The following is a 16,216-nucleotide window of genomic DNA, read 5'->3' on the forward strand; positions in this document are numbered from 1 at the left end:
AGCTTGAGTTGTCGTAGCCCCCGCTCTACAGAAAAAACAGCATAATTAAGCTCAAAAGTTCAATTTCAGGAAGTACAAAAGGCAAATATTTCTAGGGACCCAGGGCATCAACCACTGCAGTGATTATGCCTGGGGATAAGGCGTGAGACGTGAATGTAACCTAACAAATGAATTAAAGTCCCGATGTGCTTTTATTTATAAAAATTAAGCGTTTTCAAATCTGACTGTCCTGCTTAAAACATCCAGTGGACTGTGGTGGCAGAGGAGGCAGTGACGCCCCACACGCAGGGCTGCCCACCTCAGCATGGTGCCTTCCCAGGCTGCCCACAGCCTTTCAGGAGTATGTTCCCGAGTCAGATGACTAATCGTGCTTCGTGGCTTTTATGACGTCTCTATGGAAACTCTTAGAAACATCTGGACTGGTGAGCTGTGGAATTATGCACTGAGTCTCCCTCCATGGCAGCCCATGCCTCTGCTGTCCCCGGGTCTTGGCTGAACTATGCAGACTGCTCCCAGGGGCGGGGCCTGGGCGGTGGGGTTGGACTGGGGTGTGGGTCGGCCAGCCTGCGTCTGAGTCGGAATCTCTGCTTCTTCGCTGGGAGCCGAGTTTTCCTAGACAAGGACTTAGCCCCTCTGAGTTGCAGAGGTCTCATCTGTGACATAAGGGGGTACTAGTGCCCGCCTCAGGGATTCCTGCAGGGCTCAGAAGCATGTGCCCCCCAGGTAGCCAGCACAGTTCCCAGCCTGGGACCAGCGCTCCACACTGTGCCAAGCTCTTTTGAAAGCCCTCTACGTCCTCTCTATTTAAAAGGTGGGCCCAGAGGCAGCCACGCCCCTGGGAGATCTCATCTTCGGAAATGCAGAACCACAGGCTCTACTCCAGACCTGCTGAGTCAGATTTTGCCCTTGAGCAAGATCCCGGGTGAGTCTGTGGGAAGTTTCCGTGGACTGCTCTCTAAGCTAGCATGTGTGGAGGAAGGAGCGTGGGGTCTGTTTTCATTATGGAAACATGTCGGCAGCACCACTTGGTGCAAAGACTTCAGCCGCAGGACACGAATGACCCTAACTAGCTGGGTGTTCATGGCCCACCATGCACCTCCCCCCCGCCACCCCCCAGGATCCAGTTCCTTCACCTGTAAAATGACTCACCTGTTTTAGAGGTTCGCTGAGAGAATAAATGAAATCATGTGAAAGCTGATATCCAGGAGTGAAAAGTTACTTTCCTCCTGTTTGCCTGGAAAAGGACGTCATGGTTCCTGTGGCTGTTAGTACAGCCTTCAGGGAGCCTGACTCCCGTGCCCACAGCGGCTCACCGAGTGGCAGTGGACACGACCTGCTATTTGGTGTCTCGATTAAAATAATGGAGAGTGACAGTGGCCCAGGAACTACAGCCCGGTGTTCTCAGAACCTAAGTGGGAGAGTTTTGTAGTTTGGCTAAAAGGCACTGCCCTAGAAAAGACGAGCACTGTGGCAATGGATGCTTCTGTCACTGACAAAATAGCCAGAATCACAGTGTAACGGACGGTGTGCGGAAGCCACCGGGATGCTTCCATCTAATGTCACACATTTAGCAGCCACAAAAGCCTTTTATTTATTTCCAAACATCACAAAGCAAGAAACACGAGGCATTGTTTATATTAGCAGGATGTCAAGTACACTGAAACCCCCAATATATTCCAGCACAAGAAAAACACACAATTGTATACCAGACACAGCGCAGTAGAAGAACCCCGGGTGTGTGTGTGTGGGGGCGGGTGGAGTTCTCCAGGGCAGAAAAGGGTCTGATGGAGGCGCAGAGCACACAGCACGCAGCGTAGGCAGCGCTAGTCAGCAAATCTCGCCCCGTGCTCACGGGAATGAATTGAATGAATTGCTTTACTTGATAAGGTGCAGATGTTGATAATAGCATCACCCCGACTTTAACACCACCAGGCTGAGCAAAAGTTTTCTTTCCTAGATAATGTTTCAGGAAGTCATGTGATTTAGACACAGTCACAATGACCACAAGCAAATCTTCCAAGAAAGTCACATGCAACTTCTGAAACCTGAAATCACCATAGAGCAATCTCTGGAGACACCCCCCCCCCCCCCCCCCCGCCACCCCATCCAAGATGCCCTCTTGTCTAGTTAAAGGCAGAAAAGGAATAATAGGGGAAAGGCTTACAAAATAGGGAAATATATACCTTAGGAGAGCAAGGCATCAAAATACTTCACACACAGGTATGTTCTGGTTTTCCAAAGTGCTTGATCTCTTTTTCATTAGAATTTTGAAAGCTGCCTTAGGTTGCATGCATAAAACCCAACAACAAAAGCAACAACTCTAATAACAAAAATAGGGGCATCGTGGGTAACTTTTCGATGCTAGTTTTCAGGGGAGGGTGGTGAGGGTAGGAGGGTACAGAGGATGCTGTGCTGCATTGCTCCTTTCACAAAGAGTTCATTGTCGTGGGGCAACTGTTGCACTGTAAACAGAATAACAGGATGGGAACCCAAGTGTCTTATGAAATCAGGGCAAAGCCATCCGAGCAGCTGGCAGTCGAGGTCGGGCGCGGAAAGAGGGTTGCTTGGGAGAGCTTCGACCCACCCTCCTGTCAATGAGATTCCTTCAGTCTGGACGACCCGAGGGGCGAGGACACGCTAGGAGGCGGGTGGGCAGGCAGGCGCTGCAAACCCTGGCGCATGGCAATGAGCGCACACAGCAGCCGGAGCCGACTCCTCCCGTGGCTGTTTGGGAAATCAGAGTTCGAGACTTACCCACATTCGGATCCTTTCAGAGAGCCGGTTACATCCCATTTCCCTGTCAAAGGCTCTGCAAGCTTCAAAACAAGACGCACACAACCATGGCTGTTCACACATTCTGGCGTCCTCTATTCCCCCCTCTTCTCTCTGAACACCTTAGCTGGCCGGAGGGTCAGCAGTGGCCGGAGGGACCGGCCTCCGGCCCGCGTCCTAGCCCAGGCTCACTCCGGGGCAGCCACACAGGATCTCGCGGAAGGTGCTCCTCAGCTCGGGGCTGCGGAAGGCGTAGATGAGCGGGTCGATGACGGAGTTGCACATGATGAGCACCAGGTAGGTGTTGAAGTGCGCGGCGTAGCAGACGCAGGAAGGGTTGGTGGGGCAGGTGATGATGAGCACGAGGTGGAGGAAGAAGGGGGCCCAGCAGACGACGAAGACGCCCAGCAGGATGGTGATGGTGATGGCGCCCTTGAGGCAGGAGCGCTGCTGCGGGGCCGCCCCGTCGGCGGGGGGCAGCGCGGCGATGCGCCGCATGTGCAGCCGCGCGAAGAGGAACATGTGCACGTAGAGGGTGCCCATGAGCAGCAGCATGGCGAAGAACAGGGTGACCAGGCACACGATGACCATCTTGCTCTCCGAGTAGACGATGAACACGACGCCGCAGACGCCGCAGCACAGCCACACGGCCACGATCAGGGCGCGCGCCCTGCGCACCGTCACGATGCTGTGGTAGCGCAGCGCGTAGAAGATGGTGACGTACCTGTCCACCGCGATGGCCAGGAGGTTGCAGATGGAGGCCACCAGCGAGATGCAGATCATCGAGTCGAAGATGTTGTCCATGTGCTGCACGAACCGGTCCTCCAGGGCCAGCGAGCCGCTGTTGACCACGGCGATCATGACGGTCTCCAGGGCGTTGGACACGCTCACCAGCATGTCGGCCGCGGCCAGGCTGCAGAGGAAGAAGTACATGGGCGAGTGCAGGTTGCTGTTCCTGGCCACCGCCAGGATGACCAGGATGTTCTCCAGCAGGCTGACGGTGCCCAGCGCCAGGAACACCCCGGGCTGGATGAAGACCTGCTCGCAGTACCCGCGGCCGCTCTGGTTGCCGGAGGAGGGGGCGGCCAGGCGCTCCGAGCCGTTAGGCAGCCCCGGCTGAGCAGAGGGCAGGCAGCACGAGGCGTTCATCGCGGACACAGGCTGACCGAGCTGGGCTGCGGCCGGTGCACAGGCTGCTGCTGCTGCTGCTGCTCACAGGAGGGAAGAGTTGCCTCCAGTGGCTTGTGAGGGATGCTGGCCCTGTGCAGACCTGGATTCCGTTCTCCCAGATGGAAGGATGGAGAGCGAGCGAGCTGGGAGACCCAGGGAACTTTCCTGCTGCTCCAGGGCGAGCAGTTTTATGCAGACTCTTCTGCCATCTCCCTCCTTTCCCCTCCTTACTCCATCGCCGTCCCCACTTGGGAACAGAAAACCTGCCACCGGTTGCTACAGTTACGGCTCCTTTCCTGGCAAAACAGGGGATGTAGTACCTGTTGTTGGAAGTGAGGGGTGAATACTCACTTTTCATACATTGGCTGGTGGCAAACAACTCCTACTTAATCTTCAGCGCAGCGAAATGACCACTGAGCACCCGGAGGCTCTGTGACTGACAGCAGGTAGGCTCCCAGGGCTTGGGCAGGGGATCGGAAAGCAGGCTGGTGCCCCCTGCTGGCCAGACTGCGCATCTGTTTGCTGGCTTTTCTGAGCAGTTTGTTATTTGTCCTGGAAACTGCCACAGGCATCCATTCATCCATTTCCTTGTCCATTCATTCATTTTTAAGTAAACCTTTACTGCGCACCTACTACGTGTCAGGTCTCTGCTGCTGGGCGCATAAGTTTATGGTGAGCAAGACAGACATGCTCTTCCCGTTTTCCCCCAAACTCGGAGTCTGGGGTGGGAGACAAGAACTCAGGGAATTAAGTCCTTGTGATAAACGCTTGAATGGGGAGGGGCAGGAGGATACTGGTGGATGGAGCCGGGGTCCTAACCTGGATGGTAGAGGAAAGTTCCCAGGGAGGAGCGTCTAAGCCTCAACTCTAAGGAAGAAGAGGGGATGTGGGGCGGAGAGGTGGGGGCTGGGGTTGGAGGAGGGTTCCAGTTGGAGGAATAACACGCCCACCATACGGAGGGATGGGCAGTGGACCCCCACGCTGGCGTGGGAACCATCCAGAGGATGTGGGTGCAGAGGTCTCACCCGGCCTCTGAGTGAGAATCACCCAGGGCGAGGGCCTGGGCATGTGTGGGTGATTTTGAGAGGTGAGCAGGGCGTAGCCAGGGTTTCCATCTGCTGAAAAGGAAGCTTGGTGTTTTTGAAGAAATGAAAGTAGTTTGCTCTGCCTGGAGCAAGGAGCTGGCTGTGGGGGGGAAAGTGGGGGGGGGGGGGGGACACAATCTGAGAAATGAGGCTGTAAAAGTTTTTTATTTTATTTTAAAGGTGAGACGTGCCCTTTTGAAAAGGATGATTTCAGCCTTATTTGGGAGTTTGAAAGTGGTGGGGGCTGTGGAAGGAAGGGTTCTAGGTAGAGCAGGCATGAGGTGGGTCTGCATTTAGAAGGATTCCTGGCTGCAGAGTGGAGACTGGAAGGGAACGGGAGGAGTGAGGAGCTAGGCAGGCCAGGGCTGCAAAGATCCAGGGCCAGATGATGGTGGCCGGAAGCAAGGAGGCGGCCCTGGCGTCCTGGGAGGAGTGGGCAGAGTATGTGGGAGGGAGGATCCTGGCGGTTCCAGAGTGCTTGGGTGTGGGACTGTGGGAAAGGGAGTGGGCGGGAGCACCCACCTCCTTCAGTAACTGGGAGGATGGAGATGCCCTGGGAGCTGGAAACTGTAAAAGGCAGATTTTAGCAGTTGACTTTAATACATGGTTCATGTCAGACTTGATGGTGCACAGAAGGATTGTGAAAAGTCTGGAAACACTGAGTCCACTTGCACCTACACACACACACACACACACACACACACACACACACAGACACATGCACACACAGACACACACACACATTCCAGGTGGATTAATGAGCCATCTCATGATCATCTAACTATGTGGGTCCATGAGTGTGTGTGCGTGTTTGTAAGTATGAGACAAGAGAAATATGCATATGGAAATATAAAATTTGGAATATTTATCAAACTTTGGAGTGGAGAGATCTTAGTAAGATGGGCAACCCCAAATTTAGTATGAACAAGAGGACCATAAGCCAAGTCAGAGACAAACAGGAAGAAAACGTTTGCCATGGGCAAAAGTTACTGTCTCACATAGAAACAATACTTGCACAGTAATAAGAAAAAGATGAATTATCTCTTAGAAAATTGGACAAAAGATGCGTATAGAAATTCACTGAACAAGAAATGCAAATGCCTAATAAGCATATGAAAAGATGTTCAGCCATCTGGGGAGTCGGGGAAATGAAAATCAAACCGAGACTTCATTACCGTTTTCCCAGTTAGATTGACAAGAATTGAAAAGATGTCAAACTCAGGAGAGAACATTGGGGGAAGAATTCTCAGGCATACCTGTTGTTTGTGAATAGCTTCACCATTTGCCAGTGTCTACCAATGTAAAAATCGTGCCTGGGTGTGGATCTCAGTCTATAAACTGAAGGGCGTGAGAAATATCACTTCTATTTATTTTCAGCAGAGCAGCATCTGATGTTAAACCAACCCATCTCCCAGCCTGGGGGAAAACACAATCTCAATCCTTTGGAGGCTTCCCCTCCCTCCCCACCTTCAGGGTTACCTCCAGGTGTCTTTATAGTGTCTTGGTCTGAGGTTTCAGGGGCACTGGTCTCACCTGGACCACCAGGACCGCTCGGTGCTTTCCCTGCCCTGGGCCGGGCACGTGCCGAGCTTAGACACCTTTCTCTGCCTCCACTCTGATTCTCTGCCTCCTGTACAGAGAGCAGAAGGGCCTGGCACTTCAACTCCTCATCCTAAGAGTATCCTCCTTGCTCATGAGTGTCAATTTGGTCTTCTCTAAACGCTCCTTCCACTTACCTGGGGGAGATGCAGAATGACTTCCTAATGGAATCTTCTATAAACCAATTGGCTTTACTAGTATTTATTTATTTTTAAAATATATTTTTATTGATTTCAGAGAGGAAGGGAGAGGGAGAGAGAGAAAGAAACATCAATGATGAGAGAGAATCACTGATCCGCTGCTTTTTGCACACCACACACTGGGTATTGAGCCCACAACTTGGGCATGTGTTCTGACCAGGAACCAAACCATGACCCTTCTGGTTCATAGGTTGATGCTCAATCACTGAGCCATACCCCCCCGGGGCCAAATTGGCTTTATTAATAACAATCATAAGGCATGACAGTCTCACCAGTGTTTACCGTATGTTGTTGGCACATGTGGGGGTGTCTGGTCAGAATCTGTTATAATAAACTGTAATAAGGAGATTTTTTTACTATGAATTTTATTTTATTTATTTATGTTTTAGAAATCTTTATTGTTGAGAATATTACAGATGTCCCCCCGCTTCCTCCCATTGGCCCCCTCCACCCGGTTCATGCCCTGTCCCGCCCCAGGCCTTCACCCCCTACTGTTTTTGACCATAGGTAAGATCTTAGGTTACTCTCCTCCTGCCTCCCACCCTTCCCTCTAAGATTCATCAGTCTGTTCCATGTTTCCATGCCTCTGATTCTATTTTATTCACAAGTTTACTTTGTGCATTAGATTTCTTGTTTGTTTATTTAGATTTTTAGATTCAGTTGTTGATAGAGATGTATTTATTGCCATTTTATTGTTCATATTTTTTATCTTTTCTTCCTCTTCTTAAAGAATACCCTTCAATGTTTCATGTAATACTGGTTTGGTGGTGATGAACTCCTTTAGCTTTTTCTTGTCTGTGAAGCTCTTTATCTGCCCTTCAATTCTAAATGATAGCTTTGCTGGGTAGAGTAATCTTGGTGGTAGGTCCTTGCTATACATCACTTTGAATATTTCTTGCCACTCCTTTCTGGCCTGCATAGTTTCTGTTGAGAAATCAGCTGATAGTTGTATGGGCACTCTCTTGTAGGTAACTAACTGCTTTTCTCTTGCTGCTTTTAAGATTCTCTCTTTGTCTTTAACCCTTGGCATTTTAATTGTGACATGTCTTGGTGTGGGCTCTTTGGGTCCCTCTTGTTTGGGACTCTGCAATTCCTAGACTTGTAAATCTATTTCTTTCACCAGATAGAAGAAGTTTTCTGTCATTATTTCTTCAAATAAGTTTTCAATATCTCTCTCTCTTCTTCTGGCACCCCCATAATGCGAATGCTGGTACAGTTGAAGTTGTCCCAGAGGCTTCTTACACTATCTTCATATTTTTGGATTCTTTTTTCTTTTGTTTGGGTGTTTTTTGCTTCTTCATATTACAATCATTGATTTGGTTGTCAGAATCATCTACTCTACTGTTGCAACGCTGTAAATGATTCTTTATTTCAGCTAGTGTATACTTAATTTCTGACTGGTCATTTTTCATGTCTTTGACATTCTCACTAATTTCTTTTCAAAGTTTCATTAAGTCCCTTGAAGCTCTCATGAAGATCCTTGAGTAACTTTATAACCATGGTTTTAAACTCTGTATCTAGTAGTTTGCTTGCTTCCATTTCTTTCATTTGTGACATGTTTCTTTGTCTCTGCATTTTGCTTGCTTCTGTGTTTGTTTCTATATATTAGGTAGAGCTGCTATGTCTCCTGGAATTGGTAGAGTGGCCTTGTGTAGTAGGTGTCCTGTAAGTCCTAGTGGTTCAGCCTCCCCAGTCACCTGAGCTGGGCACTCTAGGTGCACCCCTATGTGGGCTGTGTGCACAGACTTGTAGTTGAGCTTTGATTGCTCTTGGTGTCACTGGGAGGAATTGGCCTCCAGGCCAATTGGCTGTGAGGACCAGCTGTGACTACAGTGGGAGAGCTGCTGTGCAGGAAACACACCTATAGAACAGGCTTTGGTGCTCACTGAGTCTGCCTCTTTTGTGTGTTGAAGTTTGTTTGAGAGATTTTAGCAAAGACTAAAGCCTGATCCAGGACAGGCCATTCATATAGAAAAGTTGCTGCAAATAGCTTGGGTGGGGCAGGATCTCAGGGAATCACCAGGGGGTGCAAATAGTGTGAGCCAGGCTGGTGGAGACTTAGATATGGCCCCTGCCAGTCAGCTCTGTGACAGGGGAGATCCCAGCACAGGAACAATGACCCTTGAGAGCACCCACGTCTGGGAGAAAGCTGTGCTCTTATTCCTGCCCCATACCAGATAATCCAGTTCCTCCTTGTATATGTCTAGGTCCCCCAAAGCCACCTAGCACTGGAGCTCAGAGGGATTGAGTCTGAGTAAGTGTGTACACTGGCCCTTTAAGAGGATCTCCTGGGACTCCAGCAGCCTCCGTGTCACGCAGCCACAATTCATGCTTGTTTTTACAGCCTGAAGTTACAGAGAGTTCTCTTCCCAGCTCTGGGACCCTGGGCTGGGGGGCTGGTGTGGAGCTTGGACCCCTTGCTCCTCACGGTGGCCTCCGCAGAGAGGATCTCCCTCCTGATTAAAACAAAACAAAACAGCAGATGTAGGTGTTGGACCAGCCATCCCGTGCCTCTGCTCCTCCTACCAGTCTCAATGTGCTTTCTTTTTTACTTCTCTATTTGTTGGACTTCCATTCAGCCAGCTTTCAGGCAGTTCTGAGTGATGGTTGCTGTATTTTAGTTGTGATTTTGATGTGGTTGTGGCAGGCAGCACATACCAGCATTTACCTATGCCTCCATCTTGGTTCCTCTTTTTAACAAGGAGATTCTTATCCGAAGAGATCATGCACCTGTGTAGAGACCTCTCCGATGGATGTTCTCTCTGTCCACAAAGATCTTCCCTTCTATTGTGCCTGGCATACTTCTCTTATCTTTCAAGATCCAGCTCAAATGGGAACCTTTCTCTCCCCACCCCATTGATTTTTAGTGAGAGTGGAAAGGAGGGAGGGGGCGAGAGAGAGAGAGAGAAACACTGATGTGAGAGAGACACATTTATTGGTTGCCTCCCACACGCACCCTGACTGGGGCTGGGGATCAAACCTGCAACCCAGATATGTGCCCTTGACTGGGAATGGAACCTACGACACTTTGGTGCTCAAGCCAAAACTCTAACCACTGAGAACACTGCCCAGGGTAAATGTAAACCATTTTTCACAGTTTTCCTCAAATCTTCTGCAGCAGTTTATTTCTCCTCCTTCAACCATCCCTCCCCAATCTGGCAGAGTTCAGCACTCCTCCCTCCCTCTCGTGTCTTTCAGAATGCCATGTAATTAGAGGTCACATCCCATGCCACTTAAAGGGGGCAGCATTGTCCAGAGATCATAGTAGAAACAATAAGATTGTATCATTGATCCTAATTGTTTCTGAGGAGCTGCTGCTTCTGATGCCTGCGTCCTCAGCCCCCAGCCCACCTCTGCTTTCAGCTGCCTCTTGCTGGACAGCTCCCTGTGCTCAGTCACTGGATGTGGGGCTGGTTGGAAGAGATGCTAATCTCAGGCAAATTGGGGTTCTGCAGCTGAGGCCAATCTGAGAGGAATTATAGCTGCAGGCTTTTTGCTCTCAGCTGGGGCAAGTCCTTCACTGAAGAGAGACCTGGGTGGTGCAGCTTGGCATTCGTCCCCAAAGACCAGTATGTGCCGACATAGAGCTGTGACTGGCCAGTGTCCACAGGGGGCTTCCATTGTGTGTGCCCGGGAAGTGCATTTTACAGTGTGGCTGATATTGCGGGAGAGCGTTGAGGAGATAACTGTGGTCCTGGCAACCCACATAGAGGGGCCTACTGCAGAGCTGCTGTGACTAGGTCCCCCTGGTAGGTCTGTGGGCGTCTGGAAGCCTGTGTGATCAGAGAGAGTGGTTAGTTAGAGGCACAGTTACTTCTTCCTGCCCAAGGACGAGCTGCCAGCGGGGCCAGGGTTGGGGGGGACAAAAAGACAGCTCCTCGGAGCGTGGTGTGGGAAGGCTGGGTACACTTTATGATGATCTAAACTCAATCCAGGACTTTCTGACATCTCTTCGCAACACTCCCGCAGTGGCCAGCCACTGTGCTGAGATTGAGTTTTTCTAAAACCATATTTATGTATTTTATTTTGGAATCGCTTTCAATTTACAGCAAAATTGAAAAGATGGTACAGCGAGTTCCCACGTACCTCTCATCCTGCTTCCCCGGTGCTAACGTGTTGCATCATCGTGGTGGCTTTGTTACAGCTAAGGAACCCATGCCAGCACAGCGCTACTCACAAACTCCACATTTCACCAGCGTCCCCTTCCCTCTGTGTCCTAGGAGCCCATCTGAGGTCCCACACTGTGTTACGTTGTCATGTCCTCGGCAGTGCTTCCAGGGCGGGGCAGTTTCCGTCTTTCCTTGGTTTTCATGACTTTGACAGTTTTGAGCAGCACTGGGCAGATACTGTGTAGAAGCCTCTCCATCGGGTTTGTCTGATGTTTCTGGGTAGACTGGGGTCATGGGTTTCTGGAAAGAATACCACAGAGGTGATTTGCCTTGTCATCACCTCGTATCAGGGACACGAGACATCCATGTGATATCACTGGGGTGTTGCCGCAGCCGCCTGCTAAGAGGGGTGTATGTCATTGAGTTTTGACTACTTGTTTGGCCCGAGAGACCTTAAAATTTTTTTATGTGACTTTATTCTGGGCCTTAAGTCCCTACTTTTGCTCATGGAAGGGACAGGGAAAGGGATACATGAGTATTAATTAGCTGTAACACGGGTGGAGGGCAGTTCCCACGGGATTGTCCGAGTGTCTGTCTTCTGTTCCTTCCCTCACTCTCTCACCCAGCCTTTCTCTGTCGGACCCAACATGCCAAGTAAAACACTCCTCTGCCGTGACGCTGTCAGTGACTATGTCTCTGACATTTCTCCCTCCACCCGTCCTTTCTCACTTTCTTCTTGATCATCAAAGATTTTAATTTTTATGTTTACATACAAGTCAATGTATATTTTTTTGGTCTAAATGGTATGCAGAAATAATTAACTCTGTTTTTCCAACTCAGTGTCCAAATATTTTTTAATATCGTGCATTGGATAAATGTTTATTTCCCAATTAATTTTAAGATGTATTTTTACTCATACTCTAGATTTCTAATATTTTTATGCCTGTAAATCCCCATTTCTTTACATTTTTTATTGAGCTATACATACTACAACATTAATAATTTTAAGGTATACAATTCAGTGGTCTTTAGCACATTCACAAAGTTGTGCAACCATCACCACAATCTAATTCCAGACCATTTTCATCACCCCAAAGAGAAACCCCAAGCCCATGAGCAGTCACCCCTCATTCACTACCTCCCTTAGCCTCTGGCGACCCTGACCCACTTTCTGTCTCTGCATGACGGTTAAAAATACGCTCATCTGAGCCATGTTTAGCTTTTGAATCTCCCCAAAGCCTCCATTTTCTTACTTTCTCATTTTTCAAATTCAAAAACAAACAAAATACCCCCAACAACTGTAAATATTCCTGTTTAAAATTCAGCATAAAAATTGCAAGAACATTTAAAATAACAAACCAGCAAATCTCTTCCTCTTCATCTCTTGAATTCCAAGGAGAGCTTCTGAACAGAGAATGAGTCATTTTGTTTTTGAACACTCCAGTGCCAGGAACGGGTCAAGGTTGTGTGTGTGCGCGCGCGCGCGCGTAAAGAACATTGTTTCTTTGCATTCTGCTGGAACCTCTTTTCGTGAGTAGCGCTGTGCTGATGTGGGTTCTTTAGCTTTAACAAAAGCACCAGGATGATACAACACGTTAATACACCAGTTTGCTTCTCCAAGTCCATTTTCCTATGGTTGATTCACAAATTGCAGCAACTGAGTCAAATGAACGATAAAAGGCAGGAGTCTCCTGAGTGTAGAAGACAAAGGGATATGCATTGCTCCACATTCTTCCAGGTGCCACCAAGCCTGGTTGAAGGACCAGATATAATGAATAAAAACACCCTCCATGGTGTCCACACATAATCTCTATATGTTCATTTATTCATTATGGTTGGCACTATTACAGATGTCCCTCAATTTCTCCCCTTTGCCTCCCTCCACCCAGCCCCTGCCACCCCTCCCCTGGCCTTCACCACTCCTGTCTGTGTCCGCGGGCTGTGTGTATATGTTCTTTGGCTCATCTCTTCCAGTCCCCTCGTGCCCCCTCCCCTCTGCCATCTGTCAGTCTGTTCCATGCAGTCATGCCTCTGGTCCTATTTTGTTCATGAGTTTATTTTGTTCATTAGATTCCACATATAAGGGAGATCATATGGTATTTGACTTTCTCTGACTGCCTTATTTCACTTAGCCTAATACTCTCCAGGTCCAACCAACAAACAACAAGTGCTGGCGAGGATGTGGAGAAAAGGGAACCCTCGTGCACTGCTGGTGGGAATGCAGACTGGTACAGCCACTGTGGAAGACAGTATGGAGTTTCCTCAAAAAAGTAAGAATGGAACTGCCTTTTGACCCAGCAATCCCACTTCTTGGAATATATCCTAAGAAACTAGAAACACCAATCAGAAAGAATGTATGCACCCCTATGTTCACAGCAGCACAATTTACATAATCTCTATATTTATTTAAAAAATACAAATATGTTTTCCTGGTTAAAACAATCACCCTCAGCACGTTACAGTTGCATTTCTTTCATCAATCTCAAAATCGCGTGCCCATAATGTCCCTAGCTCTTCCGGTTTCCTTTGCCGGTTGACCTTTGAGTCCCGGGTTCCCAGCGCTGCGTTGTGGGGGCATAGCCTCAGGGACGTGGTGGCCGGCAGACCTGTGCTGGCGATGTCTCATCCCGGGTGCAGGGTGCGATGTGGAGCGCAGGGCTTCTCAGTCCTCACTGTGCATCTGAATCACCAGGGACCAAAATTCAGGTTCTGCTCCTGCAGGTCTGGCTATATACGCTGTTGGCCCACAGGCTGGCATTTGAATGGCAGGGAAAGAGACGTCACCTTGCTCTGAGGAGCAAGCTCCAGTGGAATTGGCTCTGATGATGGTGGGAGGGGCGCCCTGCACTCAAAGGCCGCAGCAGAGGTCCCAGCTGCGTGTGAAGGAGCAGAGCCAATGGCTCCACACTGGGGTGCAGGAAGGGTGATCTGGACCTGGTTCCTGCTGTGTGGCCTCCAAGCTCAGCGCTCAGGCTCCCCGGAGAGGCTGGAGCTGCCGGCAGCACTCAGTAAATTCCTCTTCTGCCTCAACTAGCCAGAGCGTGTTAGTTCTTTAGAGCCAAGAATCTGCCGCTCTTCCCTCCCATTTGGCTCAGTCGTGCTGGCCTCCTGGAGGGCTGGTGGTGACGGAGCACAGGGCTTCATTACCTGGGAGAGCGTGTGGATCCAGGACGGGTGGGGACAGGCACGCTCTGCCTCGGGGCCCCTGGGTCACCATCAGTATCAGTTTCCGTGGCTGCTGTGACAGGTCGCCACCCATTAGGGGCTTAAAACAGCAGAAAGCTGTTCTCTCAGCTCTGGGCGGCAGGAGAGCCTGGGCTCCCTGGCACTGTTCAGCCCCTGGAGGCCACCTGTGGGGCCAGAGGTCAGGCTCCTGGGCCCCAGTCTCTGAAAGGTCACCCCCCCGCCCCCCGCCCAGGGTTGAGCTTCCTCCTCAGACCAGAATTCCTTTGCAAACTGGACGCCCCCCCGCCCCCCCCCCCCCCCCGAGGGAGGCCAGGGTTAGGCTGAGAGTCTCAGTTTTAGGGAGCAGGGTGGGGAAGGGGGAGGATGGAAAAGGCTCTGGAGGTGGGAGATAATCGACATCATCAGGCCGTAAGGTCCTGGGAAGATGCTCCCAGACTGGGAAAACCCTTGCTGGAAAGGGTGTCCTGCCTTAAAAGCCTTCCACTTGAGGGCGTGGTATAACTTCCCTTCCTCAGCTTGCACCCCTCCGCAGAGCTGGGAGAGCACAGCTGTCTGCAGTCTCCCCCTTTCTCATCTTCTGTGGGTTGGGGTTCCTCAGACAGAGCCCTGTTGCAGGTTGGGTTCTCCAGGCTGGAGAAGGGCCGCAAGCAGTGCCTGTGAGGGGAGTGAATGAGGCAGCAGGACGGGGCTGAACGGCATGCCAGGCGCAGTGCTGTCGTCAGCGGGCCTGGCTCACACCCCAGTGTCCAGGGTCCTTCCTGTCCTTCTGTGTGGATCCCCCACCCCCTCCCTTCTGTAGCCTCAGGCTTGCATCTCTCTTCAGCTGAAGGCGAGACATGCTGAAGGACATGTGGGGGACATGGGCAGCACCCCTGAGCATCCCTATAGCCTCTACTGTCGCATCTGAGCAAGTGCGTGAGCCATACACCTCAATCTGCTTCCTCCAGTTAAGTCTGCTTATGGCCAAGTTCTTCTTGGACTGTTCAAACTCTAAAGCCAGGTATGAGAGGAAATGATGTGGAGTCAGAACTGTCCTCCCACCCAAACCCCAGCAAGACGCTCTCCCAGGTGAGGCCATAGGAATGGACACTGGTGAAGGATCAGCGAATTCGTGTCCTTCATCCCCAGAGAGTTGCATAGGCTAGAACCTCCATCACTATTTCCCTCCTCTCTCTCTCTCTTTCTCTCTCTCCCCCAAACATTCCAGAACATGACTTTACATATGTTAAATATATGTTTTATGTGACTCCAGCACAATGCCAGTGCCTTTTAAAACATCACCCTGCCCAGGACATCCTTTTGTGGCTGTAAGATAATAGTACCGCCTGCTCTGCTCTCAAAGAGCCACAGGTAGTGTGTGTGTGTGTGTGTGTGTGTGTGTGTGTGTGTGCACATGGACATACAAGAAACATAAGAGAGCATGACACATGCTACAAAGGTGTAATGGTGGGGGCCAGGTTAGAGGAATGAATTCTGGTGATGTGATGTGGTTGCTGTGTCTGCCTGTTCCTTTGGTTTACTTCACTCTGTGGAAGGATTTTGTAAGGGGTAAGCCACAGGTGTTTTTTCTTGTTGAGTAAGATATAAAAATCACCACCTTTAGTATCCTTCCGAGCCTCGTAGGTTGACCATGAAAGCTTTCTCATTTTGTGCTGAATTCATCAATTGAAGGAACATTGGTTGACAAAAATAGACACGGACATTGTATGCAGCAGAATAGAGAGAAGAGCGGGGCGCTGCAAGGACGCAGGGCCGGCCCCTGGGACCTTTCTCCCGAGGAGGAGGAGAGAACTGCTCTCTGCTGTGATCCCAACCATGGCAACATAAGCGTTTTCTTTGCTAGGGATGGCCTTTTTTTTGGTTATTTTAAAAAAAAATCTTTATTGTTGAACATATTACAGATGTCTCCTTTTTTCTTGCATTGACCCCTTCTAGCCCACTCCTGCCCCTCACCCCAGGCCTCCACCACCCTATTGTCTGTGTCCAAGGATTATGCATATATGCATTCAAGTTCTTTGGTTGATCTCTTCCCACCCACCCACCCTCCTCCGCCTTCCTTCTGAGATTTTACAGTCTGTTCCCTGCTTCCATGTCT

The 16,216-nt window shown here is 50.0% G+C and overlaps 1 protein-coding gene across 1 annotated transcript; it reads right to left on the reverse strand.

Moving 5' to 3' along the window:
• Positions 1-2,949: 2,949 nt before the first annotated feature.
• Positions 2,950-3,921, reverse strand: MC3R (melanocortin 3 receptor; the record flags this gene model as incomplete). Its single annotated transcript, XM_079783472.1, has 1 exon — positions 2,950-3,921. One exon carries the CDS (start codon positions 3,919-3,921, stop codon positions 2,950-2,952), a length of 972 nt encoding a protein of 323 aa, XP_079639598.1.
• Positions 3,922-16,216: the final 12,295 nt, after the last annotated feature.

The sequence above is a fragment of the Cnephaeus nilssonii genome, assembly GCF_951640355.1.
Source record: "Cnephaeus nilssonii genome assembly, chromosome: 11".
NCBI classification, from domain to species: Eukaryota; Metazoa; Chordata; class Mammalia; order Chiroptera; family Vespertilionidae; genus Cnephaeus; species Cnephaeus nilssonii.